Raw genomic sequence first — 18,554 nt, forward strand, 5'->3', positions numbered from 1 at the left:
AAACATGTAGATTGTACTACGTACCGTATGTGTTAAAAGTTATATAAGACCCGGGGGGGGGGGGGTGAGATTTCGTATAATAATTGCTGGCTAAGCAAACAAAACAAACCCCTCTTACCTTTAAATTTAATTAAATCCATCACAGTTGGCATTCAATCTATGCCATTTGTTGCAGTTGGCGTGGGAGATAGATAATGGGGAGCGAGTGCAATCAAAGCAAGCCCCGTTACGACATTACAATGTCCAAGAGAACCAGGAAGGCTAATGCTATTGCTAATGAGGATCTTAATCATTCAAATTCAACATTTGCCGGTTCCTCCATCTCTGAGCATAGGAAACGTGACGACGAACAAGAAGAAGAAAAAGAAGCAGAAAACGAGGATCGTAAAAGCCTGAAGCAACTCATCAATGGCGATGAAACGGCAAATACTTCTTCTCTGGGTCGTCGTTTCTCGGAAGAAGAAGAGCAACGTTTGCAGTTGGTGAAGAAGCAGCAACACTACGGCAATGGAGGAGTGAAGCTGAAAGGAATGATGAGTCGGTATGCAAAAGTTTTGAGCCATTTGGTCAAAGTGAAACGTGAGCCCAGTTTAGGGTCCAAGAAAAAACAGCTTCTCCGGCTAACCAATATAGGCTAAGCTATTCATATTTGCCTGTCTTCACATTAATTCATTTCTCGGATCTCATCATCATGTCTCATAATCATCTCATGCATGCATGCATCGACCATGCACATATATACTATGTGCGGATATGTTTACATGTGTTATATATGTATATATATGGACATAAGATCTTGTGCTTATGCATAATTCGACCTTTTTCTCATTGGATTCTATTAATATGATTAGTATTTTTTCAAAATAATTTAATATTACTGGGTGGAATTCTTAATACTTTTTTTGTTATTAAATTAGGAGGTTGTGTGCTTTGATTATTATCCTTTTACCTTTTAATATTTAGCATCTTTAATTTTTTAGTTTAATTGTTTTATTTTCCTTTGAATTATTAGTGATATTTTTGAGGGTATTTATTAGTAATTTTTTCTCAGAAAATAGGGTAGTTTATGAAAAAATTAAACAATTTATTAATCATTCATATTTAATATACAAATTAATCTTCGATATGATCAAATAAATAAATGTCAAAACCAATTCAACTATGGTTGGGGAATAGGTTAAACCATAAAAACTTGGTTTATCAGTGTAAAATTGATAAGTACAACACATTTGTTATTTAAATCAGGTAAATATTACCATCTAAATCTAACGCTATTAGTGATATTGAAATAATAAGCATGTGGTAATAACTAATTAGTAGATTAAGATATTGGATAAATTAGTTTTGGATATTTCAAAATTACCTATCAACTCTAAATAAAATTTAAATGGAAATAAAAATTATGGATCTCTGTAGACTGGCAAAGAACTTGATGCCCCTTAAATTGAATATTAAGTTTTAAGTTTTACAAATGAAAAACAAAAAAAAAAAGAAAAAACTGTTGATAGAGCTTTTCTCCGACCCCATTCATTTAATGAATTCTAAAAGAAATTGGCAGTAGAAATTGGTGCCAGCGATATTAACTTATTTTATTGATTCTGATTTCGAGCGAAAATGAGTGAGTGAGACACCATAGATCTGGCTCTTACTAAAAATCTAAGTTTGGGGAGTTTTGAGTTGCAAATTGAACTCCTCTCCGACAGGTAGCATCAGTCTTGTTATCTCCACAACCTGGAATTGGGCATCCTTGCCTAATTTCGGCTTCAAAATTGGCTTTCCATTCAAAATTCTTGTGTTTCCAGGGCTTAACTCATACCCCTTCACCCTCCTCCTCCTTTCCAACCCCACGAATGTCACTTTATTTATCATCCATTTTTTACTCAAAGCATACTCTCCATTCTCAACCTCCGATCTAACAGATACGCTATCACCGGAATCTGCTCCATGAAATCTCACAAAACTCCACTTTCCCCCACCTTCTCCCATCTCTACTGCCTCTCCGTCGTCCAAGAATAGTTCCCCGGTGATGTTCTCAGTGTTGCTGACGGCCACCAGGAGTTGGAACGGTGTTTCCCGAGCGGCTTTCGTCGTCATTGCCTCTCCTTGCATGGCTATGATGTTGCCTTCTCGGACATGAAGGTTTATATGATCAGGGGGTGCAGCGAGTGTTAAGTATTTCCCGGATGTTGCGCTCACTGAGTTGGAGTAATTGAAGAGGTCGAACCAGTTTCCGGTCGGGAAATAAGCATCGACTGAAACTACTCCCGGGTGTAATGCAGGTGAAACCATTATACCTTTACCTACCAGAAACTGTGAATTGATTTCGTAAGTGTGAACATCTTGAGGGAATGTGAAGAACAGAGGCCTTGCAATGGGAGTCCCTTTCGTGTGTGCCTCGTACATTAGGGTGTAAAAGTATGGCAACAGGCGGTACCGGAGGCCCAGCACTTTCCTAGCTGTGGCAGCCACTGAATCCCAGATATAGAGCTCTTGCCGGATTGAATGAAGCTCCGAGTGATCTCTAGCGAAAGGGTAAAATGCCCCTAGCTGCATTAATGTACACCAATAAATAGTGAATCAGGTGCGCAATTCTTCATTTTCTCTTGAAGTATGCTCTCCTAAATGGTATGATAAAACCCTTTAAAAATCAAGATAAATTTAGGAACTTACTTGAATCCATCGCCTGCACAGCTCTTCAGTGGTATTCCCGGAAAAGCCGCATATATCAGCGCCAACCATTGGAATTCCAAAGAGTCCGAAGTTCAAAATGGATGGAATTGTGTAAGCCAAATCCTCCCAGGTGGCTGCATTGTCACCAGTCCAGTGTGCTGTATATTTCCCAGAGCTTACAAACGTTGATCTGCTAAGTATAAATGGGCGTTTGCCGGTCAGATTGGTCAATGCCGCATGAGTTGCTTTACATTCCAGTAAACCATACAGGTTATGAACATTGTATTCTGTCAGGTTACCAAAATGCAGAGCAGTTGCAGGAACTGTTTTGTTATTAATGGGTCGTTGAATTCCCTGGTTGTTGATCTTGTAAGGAGGATCATCCAAGGCTGAATTTGGCGTTGGAGGGGATGTTATGAAGTTGGATACCTCATTCATGTCGAGCCAAAGACCATCAACAGGGAGAATGTCTCGAAACAACTTGATCTCACCATCCCAATATGTTTGTGTTTGAGGGTTTACAAAATCTGGAAAGTAGACTCGACCAGGCCAAACTTCACCCAAATAAGGGATGCCATCTCTTTTTATGAATATATCAGCTTGCATCCCTCTGATGTAGCTTCCATATGAACTGTTTACACTGATACCTGTCAACATTGTAATCATAATGGTCATTATTTTATTATTTCCGTTGTCTCTGTCACCACCAATATATATATATATATGCATGTATCTTAATTTACCGGGATCTATGATGACCACATATTTTTGACCATTCCGATGAAGCTCATCGACGAGTTGTTTCATCTTGTCCTCCGGGAAGTTGACGGGGTCAAGAGTGAAGTCCTTAAATCCATCCATGTAATCGATGTCCGTCCACATAACTTCCAGAGGGATGTTAGCTTTGGCGTAGCCAGCAACCACACCCTCGAGGTCAGAAACGTTTTTGTAACCATATCGGCACTGATGGAATCCTTTGACAAGCAATGACCAAATTGGTGATGATTAATGCATTAATAAGTCAAAGATATAGACACCAACTCTAGCAATCAACGTTGTTGTTGATATCAACATACATGATATGGTAGTTATTTCTTTACAGAAATAAATAAAACATATAATGGAGGTGAAGGGAAAAGAATGGTGTTGTACAAAGGCTTTTGATACCACTTATTGTTGACTATTCGCATCTAAATTCTATGAGAAGTTTTCCTAAGCATGAATTTTTATGGTTTTTTTTTCAAGGCTGGATCCTTGCATTTTGAATCAATTATAAATTACATAGATCCCTCATTTTTAATCTCAACAAAAGCACCAAGCCAATATCTAGCTAATGTTTATTTAGATTTGAGAGAATCATATACGAACATGTGTCTAATATGAATATATTATTTATAGAAAAAGTCATATATCGTATCATTATAAATATGAATTTTAAGACTAATTACTACAACCTTACTAAACCTTTAAATAATAGATCAAAGTTCAATGGTTATTATTTCAATTATTCTCCAAGAGTAGAAAAAGAACATATTCTTAAAAAATCCAAACCTACGACGTAACGTAAGAACTAAGAAGAAAACTAGAAAGGAGACGATTTATGTTTCCCTAGAGCGACCGGCTACAAAAATTCTTGTTTACTTTTTGGCCATGACTGATTACTGTATTTCATTTTGGCTGAAACAACAAAGGTCCCTGGCCCACGTTGTTTCATCCTAAAGAAAAGGACTCTTTTGTTTTTCATTTCACTTTTTTAGGCCATTCATAAAAATCCGTTTTTAACATTCCGATCATCATAAAAATTAAAAAATAGAAAAGAATTGGGTAGTTACCGAAGGACCAATAAGGCATAGGAGCAGGGCGGCCAATAAGTTCAGTATACTGCTGAACGACTGTGTGGGGCAATGGTCCTCCAAAAACATACAAGTCTATAATTCCTCCAATGACCTTGTAAGTTATCCGGTTTGCTCCATAGACTATGTCCATTCCGTTGCTATTAAACAACAATACTCCATGGCTAGTTCCTGCCGCAATTCTGCCATTACCAGATGCTGATCTTACATCAATGTAAAAGGGATGCGATCCATAAAGATTGAAGTCAAGATTAGCACTCGCTAAATCGGCATTCCATAACGTCAACGTGTCGTCGTGTTGTAACTTGAACGATCTCTTCGTGTGTTCCCCGAGTCCGTACAGAGACGACCTGTTTTCAGGCAGCGCCGAGGAGAGTTGGATGTATTGTTCCTTGAACTCCAAGAAAGTGCGTGGGTCCGATGGGTCCGGTGATGCGTCGAAAAGGGTGTCGCCGGAGGAGCGGCGTTTCACCGTGAACCCGAATGGAGTGGTGTTTTGGAGAGTGAAAATGAGGTCCGATTTTGGGTCCGACACCGAGCGTGTTTCTTTTAGCTTCCGTGTCGGGTAGTTTGCTGGTGAGCCGAGGCTGAAAGGATTTTGGGATTGACGAGGAATAATTTCTTGTGGGATTTCCCATCTTTGATGCCCTGAATCTGTAACTCTGATTCTCAAACGATCGCTTGTCTCGAAGCTTCACACAGCAATTTTAAATCACTAAGAATTGAGCTGGAAAATCTTTAAGTCAAAAAAAAAAATCTCAGTTGAAAAATTACCTGACGAAAAGATTGAGTTTTTGAATATCAGGTCCATAAACAGAGGAGTTGCGGATAAGAGCAAGATCGGCGGTCAACCATTTTTGCTCCGGGTCAACGGAAACAGATTTCAGTTTGTAGCCATAACCAACTGCTTCATTAACCCCATGAACAACGGCCAAGTAAGAAGAAGAAGTAGCAGAAAAGATAATAAAAAACAATAAAAGATGATGTAGCAAGTCCTTTTTTTGCGTTGTATTCATGGTTTTTGGGGTTTCAGACTGGACTGTCTGTATGGACTAGTGTTTTTATTCCAATGGAGGACTAAAGAGGATAAGGTGTCGCTTTCGTAGTCCGCCATATAAATATATAATGTATATTTTATTTAATAGGTCTTCGTCTTCAATGATTCAATTTGAGATCCGTAAGATGTCTGCATAAGAAAACAATAGCTGGCGATATCTCTGCAATCAGCCATGGAGCTTTTTTTTGGGTGAAGAGATTGTTGGCAAGAATATAAAATATTGGAAGAACTTTAAGAAAAGATTGATAGTCGGGTACCCTTTCCGCATTTTAGTTTGTTTATTAAAGTATATTTTTATTCGTGGGTAAAAGTATTAGGAATGTTTAAAATTATAAGTGGGGTTATATTTTGTTTGTTTTACTCAATAAATGTATAATTTAGTTATTATATATTAGATAAAAAATTAAATTAATGGTTTTTAAATGTTTTGTATTAGTGGTCTTTTTAAATGTCCCAAATTAGTTCGTCATTTTATTTGATTGATGTTTAAAGAACATATTTTTATTAATGAGGAACGTTATAGAAAAGATTTCTCGAAAGACTCTTCATATAAGATTTGTGGAATCGTTGAAGAATCTTGTCTCCACATGTTAAGAGATTGTTGTCAAGCAAAAGAAGTGTGGAAGCTATTAATTCCATCGAGGATTTCAACCCTATTCTTCTCTTCTTCATTAAAGGTTTGGTTGTTTGCTAACTTGAAAAATGTATTTGATGTTGTATTTCAAGATATAGATTGGCCTTCTGTTTTTGAGATTATTTGTTGGAGGATTTGGAGACAGTGAAATTTATGTATGTTTCAAGGCGTCCATTTTAACATATTTAGTGTGACAAATCGTCGTGGTGGTGGGCAAGATCCATTAAGCAGGGGTAGATTACTACAGGGGGAATAATGTGAGTCGAATCAGGGATCAAATATGGGTTCCTCCGCCTACTAGGTTCTTTAAACTAAATATAGATGGTGTTTGAAATCTGAATTTGAGTCTTGTTTGATCGAAAGTAGTAGTACGGGATGAGCAAGGTAGATGCATGTGGGGATTAAGAAGAAATATTTGGAGATAAAGTGTGCTACAAGTTAAACTACAACCCATTTATAATGGCCTCCAATTAGCTTTGGGAGGCTAAATGGGTCAACGTTATTATTGAAACAGATTGTGTTTTAGCTATCAAAGGTATTCATGGAGATCATAAAGAACATTCAGATAGAGATTTGATTTTGCGTATCCAAAAATTATGCAGGCGCAGGTGGAGAGTGCTCATAAAGCAAGTACCTAAATATGTGAACTCTGCTGTTGATACCTTAGGCGTGAGAATTTTTCATGTGACCCCTTCGATTGATGATCAGATACGAATTGATAGATGTTTTTAGCTATCCAACCCTGATCCTACTGTTAGCTTGTAATTAATGTTGTTTGTGGCTTGTTACAAAAAAAACAAATAAATAAGTTATTTTGTTAAAATTTTCATTTATTTTTAGCATTAAATATGCATAGTACATTATGTGTTACTATTAGGTTATTCCATCAATTACACCAATTTTTAATAGTCGAATAGATTTAAAAATTTAATAGAAAAATCAATTTTCTTTTTAACATAATGAATAATAATTAATTTACTCATTTTTCATATACCACAAATAAAATCTAATCTAATTTTTAATAAAAAATTTCAATTATAATTTTACCTTTGTTAGTCTCAATTATTGAAGTGAGATTATTCATATACTATACCAAATTAATTACTTATAAAATAGTAACAAAATTTATGGTTCACGGATTGAAAGAAAAGTTTTGCATCTCATTTATATTTATGTTGGACTTGTTTTAGAAATTCCAGCAACTGTTTTAATTACTCAAACATTTAAAAATTATTACATCAATATTTTTCTATATTTAAAGAATGTGTATCAACTCTTAATTCTAGTTATATTTTTTATATTTAAGAGTTTCACCTTGGTTAGAGTTGATATATTTTTATGTTAGTTATTTTTTAATGAATTTTTTATGAAAATTATTTCTATCATCTTAATGGATAGAAGTATTTACTCTTAGAGGATTTAATGCTTAAAATAATCCACTATTATTGTATTCTATTTTGTTCTACATTTTCTAATTTGATTTTACAAATTTAAGGAAAAATATATATAATCAATTAAGATTTAATTTAGTTAACAAGTTGTTATTACAATAAAAAGATAAATAAGTATTTTTTTATTTAAAGGTTTGAGAATTAAAAATTATTAAGTAAAAACAAGTATAAAAAACTGTTAGCAATATTAAGTAAAGAATATATGAGTTGCTTAAAATTGAAAAACGAGCTATAGTGGGAAATTAGCGTTGATTCCCTATCACAAGTTTGAAGTTTCATTTGTTGTCGTCTTTTCTTTTCATATATTGTGTCCAATTTCACTTTTGTAATCATTTGATTTGATTACTTCAATTTTGGACCCTCTGTCGCTTCCTTCTTAATCAACCTTTCTTTCATCGCCAATCTCCTCCATTGGACTCATCTGTCAATTCTAACTCATCCAAGGCACTCAACTCAACTCAAGTTTTCAATCTGATCTTCGCTAACATTTGTCCACTTCTAATTTAGTCCCTCCTTTTTTATCCAAGCTCACCACTACTTCAAATTATTCATTTCATCTTCCACTAACACTGCTTTTCATCTCAATTTTTACCTCTTTCTTATTATTATACCCATTTTATATTTTCTCAACTTAACAACTTTTTCAATTTAGCCCCTTATCGTTAACCATTTTCATCTTGCAGTCTCTTCATCTATCTCATTGAAATTGAACTGACATTTTTGGGTTTGGCGAGGATTTTTTTTTACAAGGTTTATTGTAATAATGTTTCTTAAGTTAGCTTTACCCTTAGTATTAGAGGTAGTTCTTCCACGATCATATGTGTTACACCAATTATAGGTCGTTTTCCTCAAGATTTGTCTCGCCTATTATTGCTTGAAGTTATTCATGCCTTATTGCTTCTTTTATGGCACTTACAATCTTTTGTTTTGTGGTCTATATTGCCCTAAAATCTACAGAACATGATTTATTCTTTAAATCAATTCGACTTTATCCAAGATGATGTTTAAAGGATCCTTGAATTTTGAACTTGGTTTAAAATAAATACTTAAGAAATTTAAGAAAGTGTAATTGGTGACATAGTTGTATAGGTAATCTCTTTCTTCTTTTATTATACTATTCATAATGAACTATATGAGCTCATTGCACCGAATTGCTAATACAAAGTATGTGATGGAGGAAGATGTGACATTCCATACGATGGTAGGAGGCCGTGGAAATAGCTAATCTAGGGTAAAGATTTTGATAAGAGTTTTGGCTAGTAGTCTCTCCTTGATGGAGGATATCAGGGATATTTACAATGGAGGGTTTGGCTATTAGCCACCCTCAACTCTTTACACGTGTCAAAAAAGAGGTTTTGTATTGAAATGCAATTTAGGGAGCAAAAGAGCTTTCTAACTAGGCGGTAATTGGATTTTATGGGTTTTGACATTCTAAATAGAAAAGATGAAGATTTAACGTGTAGACTGTAGAGTAAATAAAAATTTTCTAATATATATACATAATCAATTTTATTAGGTAAAATCATTTTTATCATATTTTAATAAAATAAATTAGTTTTATACGTATTTAATTAATAACTATTTATTCAAAATTTTGGACTTGATTAGTCCAATCCAATAATTTTAAATAAATGTTTAATTATGAATTTTATATTTTATTTTATAAAAATCGAGAAATAAAGAGATAAATTTTAATATTTTATAAAATTACTAAATTAATTCATGTGTTTGTATATATATGAATTTGAATTATTGATGTTAATTTGCTACATGTAAATTGTTGAATAAATTATTTTATCGATTTTTTACATATTAAAATAATTGAATAAGAACTAAAATTTATCATATTAAACTAAAGATCGACTATATTTAAATTTAGATTAAAATAAATTAAAATATAATTCATATATTATGATATTTAAATCCAAAATAATAATGATAAAAATCTAGTAATCTAAAAAAATTAACATAGAAACTGAAACATCAACCTTTATTTATTCCAATTTATTGAAGAGAAAAAAATGATAAACAATTTTTATTTATTAAAAAAAAGGAATTTGTAGAATTTGTTATTAGTTATTACAATTTTTGTTCTGTTTTGTCATAACAATGTTATCCGTCTGTCCCCTTCAAGTTCATCTATTAAAAGCATAGTGATAATTAGCCAACGCAGTTTTTTTTTCGCTTTCCAATCTTCACTCCCGTCCTCACATTTCCCAACAAAAAGCGAAGGAAATCATTTTCATCAATCCCCCCCATCACCCTTCTTTATCTTTCCCACGGAAACGAAGAGCAAATCAGAAAACCTTGTGAAGAAAAAATGAGGGAAATCTTGCATATCCAAGGAGGCCAATGTGGGAACCAGATCGGGGCTAAGTTCTGGGAAGTCATATGCGATGAGCATGGAATCGACAACACTGGAAAGTATAACGGTGACTCCGATCTCCAGCTGGAGCGTATCAATGTCTACTACAATGAAGCCAGTGGCGGTAGGTATGTCCCTCGCGCTGTTCTCATGGATCTTGAACCTGGCACTATGGACTCCGTCAGATCCGGTCTTTTCGGCCAGATCTTTCGTCCCGATAACTTTGTCTTCGGTCAGTCTGGTGCTGGCAACAACTGGGCCAAGGGTCATTATACCGAGGGAGCTGAGCTCATTGATTCTGTTCTAGACGTTGTCAGAAAAGAGGCGGAGAATTGTGATTGTTTGCAGGGTATCTTTCAACCCTATAACTTTTACCCTCTTTTCCGGATATATTTTATTCGGTTTTACATTAAATTTCTCGTATTTGTCCTTTTTTTTTCTTTTTTGCTTTCTAAAATTAGGTCTGTTCTTGATCTTGGGTTCATTGAGCCGATAGCATTTTTGCAGTGCAGATTATATGTTCTCTTTTATACCTATCGAACGTTACTATTTCAAAGTAAAATTGTTAAAAATAAGAAACAAATTGTTTAAATCGTTGAAATTCTTTCGTTGTCTTGATTGGAGGAATTGAATTTCATCTTCACCTGTCTTGCTTTGAAGTGACTGTGGTTGCAATATGGTTGGTTTGTGTTTGTATAGATAACATTTGTTGCAAGCGTCGTCCTCTATAATTCCATTTAACTTGATTATCCAACACATTTTATTACGTTTCCTGCAATTATGTTTAATATCAACCTTGTCTATGGTTGATGTTGACTGGCTTTGTTACTTCGTAGTCTCAGAAAGTTCACCAGAAAGGGGGTGGGAAAGGAAAACGGACATGTCTGCTTTCGTATCTCACTTTTATGTGCCTTTGCGCAGGTTTTCAAGTTTGTCATTCATTGGGTGGCGGTACTGGATCTGGAATGGGAACCCTTCTTATTTCCAAGATCAGGGAGGAGTATCCAGATCGCATGATGTTGACATTTTCGGTCTTCCCTTCGCCCAAGGTATCCGATACAGTTGTTGAACCATACAATGCTACCCTTTCTGTTCATCAGCTTGTTGAGAATGCTGATGAATGCATGGTGTTGGACAATGAAGCTCTTTATGACATCTGCTTCCGCACCCTCAAGCTCGCCACTCCTACCTGTAAGTTTTGATTTGTCATTCCAAATGCCTAGTTTATTTTTTCATATTTGTTTCTGTGGATTGGGTTATAACTGGTATTTCCTTCCCACACTTCTTCAAAAACATTGATTGGCTCCTTGCAAAGGAATCAATTTCCCAAGTATATACGATCTGCCCATCAATTGATTCTTCTTTTACCTTGTCTCAGTTGGTGACCTTAACCACCTCATCTCTGCTACCATGAGTGGTGTTACATGCTGTCTACGGTTCCCTGGACAGCTGAACTCTGATCTCCGTAAGCTGGCAGTTAACCTTATCCCTTTCCCTCGATTACACTTCTTCATGGTTGGCTTTGCACCCTTGACATCCAGAGGATCACAGCAGTATAGGAACCTGACTGTTCCTGAACTGACTCAGCAGATGTGGGATGCCAAAAACATGATGTGTGCTGCTGACCCACGCCATGGGCGTTACCTAACTGCTTCTGCAATGTTCCGGGGTAAGATGAGCACTAAGGAGGTTGACGAACAAATGATTAATGTCCAGAATAAGAATTCGTCATACTTTGTTGAGTGGATCCCTAACAATGTGAAGTCTAGCGTGTGTGACATCCCACCTAAGGGTCTGAAAATGGCATCTACTTTCATCGGAAATTCAACTTCGATTCAGGAGATGTTTAGGAGGGTTAGTGAGCAGTTTACAGCTATGTTCAGGAGGAAAGCTTTCTTGCACTGGTACACTGGTGAGGGAATGGATGAGATGGAGTTTACGGAAGCTGAGAGCAACATGAATGATTTAGTTGCAGAGTACCAGCAATACCAGGATGCAACTGCTGACGACGAGTATGAGGAAGGAGAGGAAGAAGAAGAGGAAGCTGCTTGAGTGAATAACGATATGTATATGTTTCTTGGGTGATGTTTATGTTGTCAAATCAAGATTGACATAACATAATATGTATGGTTGTTGTGGGTTCTTCCTTGTATCTTTGATGGATTGATTTCTTGTGTCTCTGCATTTGCTTCCAAAGCTTATGATGAATGATAAGATTTGAAGGACATGTTTTTTGTCAACTACTATTTCTTTTTATATTTAAGAAATAAAACTTAATTTTTTTGAAGTGATGTTAAGAATTTGTAGTTCTAAAGCCAACTAGTCATTCAAATTCTCATTAACTATTAGAATTTCAATTACAATGCTTCTTTACAACATAAAATGAATAGAAGCTAAAGATATACGAGAACTAAAAGTGGCTGTGGCAGAAAAGCTGAGCTGGGTTCATAAAAACAAGTTCAAAGAGTAAAAAATCACACACCATCAAACTAAAGCTGGCTACATAACAGCCTAAATGAAATAACCTTCATGTACTGGTTATGTCCCGGAAAACCTGAAGCCGATTCCTCCTCGATGAAACAGTGTTTGCTGATGCGTTATATCCACCCTTCACACCAAATGATTCTAGCTGTTGAGTTATATTCTCAATATGATGCTTAGAACGATCAGGATGTTGATAAATTATGTTGGAATTCAGATTTTCATCATTGAGAAATTCGTCCTTTTCTTCCTCTTCAACCATGTCTGCCCAGGTTTTCTTATTCGGTGCAGCATCTGCCGGTTTTTCCATTCCGATTTCTGATTCATCTTTAGAAGAAACCAATGGTTCTACATTAAGACTTTGCACAGAATGAGTAGTCACACTGCTTGATAGCTTGCTAAATGAACCGCCAAAGGATTCTTCAGCCCATCTTGCCCTTCTTTGATCTCTATTATTTAGCCATGACAAAGAGTTTCTTGGCTGAGTGAATAGAACTCCAGATAAGCCTTCCTGAGCTTCCTCTTCCCCTAGGCCAACTGCAGAATAGTTTTCAGACTTCGCATTACTTGAACTAAGTGGTTCTTCTTTAAGTTTCTGGATCGAAGGTGAAGGCACACTTTCAGTGGTTTCAGTGGTTGCAGTTTGCTCAAAAGAGAGCTTCCGAATCGAATTTCTAACTGTATCTTCTCCCCATCTTCCTCCTCTCCTCTGATCTGCAGTGTTGAAACCCCATGAACATCGTCTTGGTTGGGTTAACAAAACTTTTTCCGAGTTCTTCCTACTGGCTGCCAAGGAAGCATAAGTGTTTTTATTAGCAGAACCTACTTCTTGTCCAGCTGAATACCTCCAGCTTTCCTTCAGCTTGCTGCTGGAATACACAGACCCTTCACTCGGGCTTTCGAAATAGGAGCCTTTTCTCCACTTATCACTCAACATGGTTTGTGGAGAACATTGCAAACTACCTTTCAGTCCAATGGGTGTGCATTGTGAACTTGTTGTGTCATTATATCCAGACAAGTTACCATTCTTCTCAATACACCAAGGGATATTATCACCATTTCTAGGAAGGAAAACGCTAGCTTCCTTCAAACTTCTATCCCTGCATGATGTCAAACATCTTCGAGTTTCATTCCCTTTTTCCGGTTCCTGTGCCCCTGCCGGCTCTAACTTTGACTGCGTTTCTACTTGCATAAGAATTTCCATAGCACGTTCATATGATTTGGAGTAAGATTCATCCATCTCTTCAGTTCCAGCTGAAACTTTAACATCCTGGAGCAGTGATTTCGCTTCACCGAGCCTATTCATGTGCATCAAGCATATTGCCAAGTTGCATTGCTTATTCTTATCTGGTTCCAGAGACAAAGCTTTTCTGTGATGATACAAACTCAATGTCAAATACATGTATATACACTTTTAAAAAATATAAACATAGCACACCATACTATACCTGTAATGTTGTTCAGCAATTCCATAATTATGTTGCTGGAGATAGGCCCAGGCCAAATTCCCTAGTATCCTATAAAACATAAGATAGATTTGAAGAAAATATGAGTTGAAAGGATGAGGAGAATAAAGGGTAGGAATGCATGTAATATATCCCACCTTGATTTCTCTTGTTCAATAGTAATCTGAATCTTCTTCCCTTGAGATCTTGCAATCTTTGTCTTCTTCCCACCGAAAATGGTTCCTTCTTCGATGTTCCTCAGTTTGTTCTGAAGGATTTCAATCTCTTCATCAACCCTTCCAGACCTCTGCAACAACATATCATCATAATATTATTTCTCTGAAATTTTCAAAATCCTCTTGTATCTTCATATATTTCCATTCACTCCAGTTAGCTATGGCATTATGATCCTTAATCTGAACTACTCATTAATCTGCACTCAGTTTACTAACAAGCAAATGAAAACTAAGCTCAACAGAAACAAATAAACATTTGAAGATAAAGATTGGCATGGTACCTTGTAGAGTTCAACAAGGACATTATCAAGAGACTCCTGAGAATCATAAGGGCAAAGATGCCGGAAAGATTTGATTGCCTCAATAGCCTCATCAGATCTATTCAATTGTTTCATCACAACAGCCATGTCTTTCAATGCACTATCAACACGATCTCCAGCATTAATGGCTGCCCAGAACAGGGAAACGGCCTTACTGGGATCCTTGTCTACCAACTGTGCACCCAAAATCCAAAAAAAAAAATTAAAAAAAGAGCAACGTAAGTTCACATGGAATTCTAGAGCCTAAACTAGTAACCTGTAAGGTCACATGCAACTTGGATTTCCAGTTATACGGCCAATGGGGGAAACAGAAAGAAACAAGAAAAAAGGAATTGGATCATCTCAGATACCAGGAAAATTTAGGGGATTCACCCATGCAAAAGAACCAGTAATCAAGAAAATATCCAGGAAACAGTAAGAAGAAAAATGGAAGGAAAAAGATAATATCATTTACGATATTGATAATGGGAAATGGCGTAATTAACCTGGACGTGCTTTGCCCTGCCATAAGGAGAATCAGAAGCTGGCACTTTGTGAATGACATGAAAGCAATCGCCATTGTTGGCAGGCGAAATTCTTTTCCTCTCTGACATTGGTAAGACGGTGGTGGACTGTATTTTCTTCCATGCAGGCGGCTGTGGGGTCAAGAAACCCCTCGCTGGACAGTGTTTGTCGCTTGACCACATCGATTCTCTGTTTTTTCTCACCAAAATCTGCAAACCCTTTTCAAGATTTTCCAAGAAAGTGTTTCTATCAGTCGAAAAGAAGGATTTTCGATCAATATACTAACGCTACTATTACCATTGTAAATAAAGGAAAAGAGTCTATTAATTTGGATCAATGCTGTTGAGTATCTCTTCAATTTTCTCTTGTGGTGGGATTTAGGGAAGGGAAAGCCACTTTATCTCTTGATAGTTTCTGTCGATACTTTGATAAAAGATTCCCGGAAACATTTAGAAACTGAGAGAGAAAATTGAAAGAGAAAAAGTGTGAAGACGGTGATGATGATGATAATTCGTTTTGGGAGGAGAAATCGGATGACAATCAAAAAGGAAATAGCCGTTATATAATTACTAGCCGTTGGGGTTTTACAGTGGCTTTCACTTACTTTTTACTGGGTTTTTATGGCATAATACCAAGTTTAGCCCTAATGTTTAACTCTTTTGTCATTTTGATCCTAATATTATTTTATCATTTTGACTTTCAACTTTCAAATTTTAATAAAATTAATTTTTTTTAGTAAAAAACTTACTGAGCTATTAAAATTTTAATGGCAGCCATATGATAATCTATGTGGTAGTCCTCCGCTATACTTTATAAAATTTAAAAAATTTATACAATTTTCTTTAAAAAATTTATGTCAATAATATGAGTGCCAGATTAATGTGATTAAACTTTTAACAATTCGACAAAAAAAAACTTTCAAAGGTTCAATAAGTTTATCATGTTCAAAAATAATAGTTTGATTAAAATTTGAAAATTAAAGATCAAAATAATCCAAAGGAAAAATAAATAAATCAAGTAATAAAATTATAAAACATTATGAGCTAAATTTATTATTATGTCTTTTTATTTTTATTTTTGATAATTTACTTTTTACTTGTTTATTATTTCTTTTCTCTCATTCTAATCTCTTTGGAATTTGAATCTCAATTTGAAACATTTTTAGGTCACCTTGATTTTATTGAAAAATAAAATAAAACTTTAAAAATAAAAAATTTAAACTATATAATTTAAAACTATCAAATTTGAGCAGGAGAGTGATTCAACCTAAAGTTCTGTATAAAAAGCTAATCCCACTTATTGATTATGAATGTGTAAAAATAACTCAACTCATATTTTAAAAGAATAAATTCTTTAAAAAAACTATTTTTTCGTTCAACAATTTTTCTATAAATTTAACCTTTAATATTTACTCATTTTATCATTTTGGTCCATATATTTTTATGACTTTGAGTTTTAATCTTCAAATTTTAATCAAATGACTTTTTTTGGATGGAAAATTTGATTAATTTATTAAAATTTTATTAACATTAATGTGAGCACTTGCATGATAAACCACATATAATTAAAAAATTAAAAAAATATTCAACAAACTTTAAAAAGTTTATTTTTATTTTTGGAAAATGTATCCATTCTAATAGTGAAGTATGTATAAATTATCATACTAACTACCATATCAATACCATTAAAATTTTAACAATTCAATCAATTTTTGTCAAAATAATAATTTCACTAATTTTTAAAAGTTAATGCCTAACGTGACCCCAAAAATAAAAACTGAAATGGTAAAATAGATAAATATTATTGACTAAATTTATCTTTATACCTATTTTTATACTCAAACCTAATTTTTTGAAAATTTATACCTATATATTTAAGTAAGCTCCAAAGGATCTTCTACCTACAAGACATAAGTCACACACTCACCACGTTTCTTTCTTTTTTTTCACATTTTATAAAAGTAGCTAATTTTCAAATTTGGCCCTTCTAATATGTTTAAATTTGATATTTAATCTTTATACTTTAATTTCTAACATATAAAAGTGGCTAATTTTTAGTTTTGATCACTTTAATATGCTTAAATTTGAGATTTAATCCTTATACTCTGATTTCTAACATATTTTGGTCATTATATTTTTATAATATTATTAATTAATTTAATATTTTTATAATGTTATTAACTAGTTCAAATAGTTAATATTATTAACTTTTCAATTAAAATATTACATGATTATATATATGACTAACTTTTTATCCTTACGATGTATAATTTTTTAAAATTTTAAAAAATTTTATCTCAACCCATTGATTGATTGAATAAATGAAATATTCTTGATAAATCTTCATAATCTATGTTTAGGATTTTTATATAGTGCTTAAATAATTTTAATTTTTACAACATATTAAAAATATTTTATACTAATTTTATTTTAATTTGATATTAATAGTAATTTCTTTAAACATGTTTTAAATTAAATATTTTATTTTTGTATGATTTAAATTAATTATTTTAATTCTAATTGAAAATAGAACAATTTTAATTATGTTATTTAATAATTTAAATATGTATTTATTATATTGTAAACATATTATAATTAGTATTAAAATGTTTAAAACAATATTTATAAAGTATTTTAGGTGTGATATTTTAATCATATAAAATTAATATTTTTACACTTCTTAAAACCTTGTATTCTAATTCCGATCTTAAGTGAATTTTAAAGTAAACTTTAGTTTAAACAGTTTTGAATTTTAATCTTAACTGTTATAACCTTTTTTAAATTTAAATAAATTATTTTAATTCTACTTTAAAAGAGTTTTAATGTTTTAAACTATATTTAAATTTTATCTTTTATGGTATTAAATTATTATTTAACTTATGAGCTTTAAGTTTTTTAGGTAAAGAATCGGATTGTTTTATAAATAATAGTATAATATTAAATTGTATTTTTGTATTTAAAATTATTATAAAATTGTCAAAATCACCTCATCACTATTTATTTGAATTTATTTAAGTTCATTTTTCTATATTTTATTTTGTTCAAATAATAATATTTATCTCTAATTTATATTAAACTTATAAATAATAGGAATAATTTTATAAATTAAAATATATAAAATTATTTAAATAAGATTAGTTATAAACCCGTGTTTGAATTGAATGTTTATTAAGTAAAATTCTATTAATATAACTAAGTACATAATTATATATATGTTAACATATAATCTTTTGTAATATCTAATTATCGAATATAAGATATGATATTTCAAATATAATTATTTGTCACCAATTTTAATTAATATTATCAACGGATAAATTTATATATCAATCAATATATGAACATTATATGATGGTATAATGGTCAAGAATATTCATCGCTCAGACATGAGTTGAGTTCAAGTCGTGTTGTGTATTTATTGCTCAGATTTTACCCTTATATTGTAATTAAAAAAATAAAAATAAACATGGATTAATAAATCAAACTAAATTTCGAGCGTATTATCCTTACAGTAGCGTCTTGGTCATTTTCATTTTCCT

The 18,554-nt window shown here is 33.4% G+C and overlaps 4 protein-coding genes across 4 annotated transcripts; 2 read left to right on the forward strand and 2 right to left on the reverse strand.

Moving 5' to 3' along the window:
* The first annotated feature begins 35 nt into the window (after positions 1 to 35).
* LOC108452158 (uncharacterized) lies at positions 36 to 867 on the forward strand. Its single transcript, XM_017749916.2, has one exon. The coding sequence runs from the start codon at positions 195 to 197 to the stop codon at positions 636 to 638; it is 444 nt and encodes a 147-aa protein (XP_017605405.1). The 5' UTR covers positions 36 to 194; the 3' UTR covers positions 639 to 867.
* A 546-nt stretch (positions 868 to 1,413) lies between these two features.
* Positions 1,414 to 5,864, reverse strand: LOC108453528 (alpha-glucosidase). The gene is made up of 5 exons (XM_017751674.2): positions 5,298 to 5,864; positions 4,503 to 5,215; positions 3,414 to 3,644; positions 2,671 to 3,317; positions 1,414 to 2,547 (listed from the first exon to the last, which is right to left on the reverse strand). Exons 1-5 carry the CDS (start codon positions 5,537 to 5,539, stop codon positions 1,657 to 1,659), a joined length of 2,724 nt encoding a protein of 907 aa, XP_017607163.1. The 5' UTR covers positions 5,540 to 5,864; the 3' UTR covers positions 1,414 to 1,656.
* A 3,860-nt stretch (positions 5,865 to 9,724) lies between these two features.
* Positions 9,725 to 12,270, forward strand: LOC108453077 (tubulin beta-5 chain). The gene is made up of 3 exons (XM_017750976.2): positions 9,725 to 10,379; positions 10,952 to 11,221; positions 11,409 to 12,270. The coding sequence occupies exons 1-3, from the start codon at positions 9,986 to 9,988 to the stop codon at positions 12,080 to 12,082; spliced, it is 1,338 nt and encodes a 445-aa protein (XP_017606465.1). The 5' UTR covers positions 9,725 to 9,985; the 3' UTR covers positions 12,083 to 12,270.
* Positions 12,271 to 12,330: 60 nt separating this feature from the next.
* Positions 12,331 to 15,588, reverse strand: LOC108453076 (protein POLLENLESS 3-LIKE 1-like). Its single transcript, XM_017750975.2, has 5 exons — positions 14,998 to 15,588; positions 14,474 to 14,686; positions 14,115 to 14,263; positions 13,960 to 14,028; positions 12,331 to 13,881 (listed from the first exon to the last, which is right to left on the reverse strand). Exons 1-5 carry the CDS (start codon positions 15,196 to 15,198, stop codon positions 12,558 to 12,560), a joined length of 1,956 nt encoding a protein of 651 aa, XP_017606464.1. The 5' UTR covers positions 15,199 to 15,588; the 3' UTR covers positions 12,331 to 12,557.
* Positions 15,589 to 18,554: the final 2,966 nt, after the last annotated feature.

Source organism: Gossypium arboreum, chromosome 5 (genome assembly GCF_025698485.1).
Source record: "Gossypium arboreum isolate Shixiya-1 chromosome 5, ASM2569848v2, whole genome shotgun sequence".
Taxonomy (NCBI): domain Eukaryota; kingdom Viridiplantae; phylum Streptophyta; class Magnoliopsida; order Malvales; family Malvaceae; genus Gossypium; species Gossypium arboreum.

Coding starts and splice junctions, on each gene's coding strand:
- LOC108452158 (XM_017749916.2), top strand. CDS start 195: ATGGGGAGCGAGTGCAATCAAAGCAAGCCCCGTTACGACATTACAATG.
- LOC108453528 (XM_017751674.2), bottom strand. CDS start 5,539: ATGAATACAACGCAAAAAAAGGACTTGCTACATCATCTTTTATTGTTT. Junction 3,645..4,502: donor TATGCCTTATTGGTCCTTCG/GTAACTACCCAA, acceptor TGCTTGTCAAAG/GATTCCATCAGTGCCGATAT. Junction 3,318..3,413: donor TGTGGTCATCATAGATCCCG/GTAAATTAAGAT, acceptor CAATGTTGACAG/GTATCAGTGTAAACAGTTCA.
- LOC108453077 (XM_017750976.2), top strand. CDS start 9,986: ATGAGGGAAATCTTGCATATCCAAGGAGGCCAATGTGGGAACCAGATC. Junction 10,380..10,951: donor GAATTGTGATTGTTTGCAGG/GTATCTTTCAAC, acceptor GCCTTTGCGCAG/GTTTTCAAGTTTGTCATTCA. Junction 11,222..11,408: donor CAAGCTCGCCACTCCTACCT/GTAAGTTTTGAT, acceptor ACCTTGTCTCAG/TTGGTGACCTTAACCACCTC.
- LOC108453076 (XM_017750975.2), bottom strand. CDS start 15,198: ATGTGGTCAAGCGACAAACACTGTCCAGCGAGGGGTTTCTTGACCCCA. Junction 14,029..14,114: donor ATTGAACAAGAGAAATCAAG/GTGGGATATATT, acceptor TATGTTTTATAG/GATACTAGGGAATTTGGCCT. Junction 13,882..13,959: donor ATTGCTGAACAACATTACAG/GTATAGTATGGT, acceptor GTATCATCACAG/AAAAGCTTTGTCTCTGGAAC.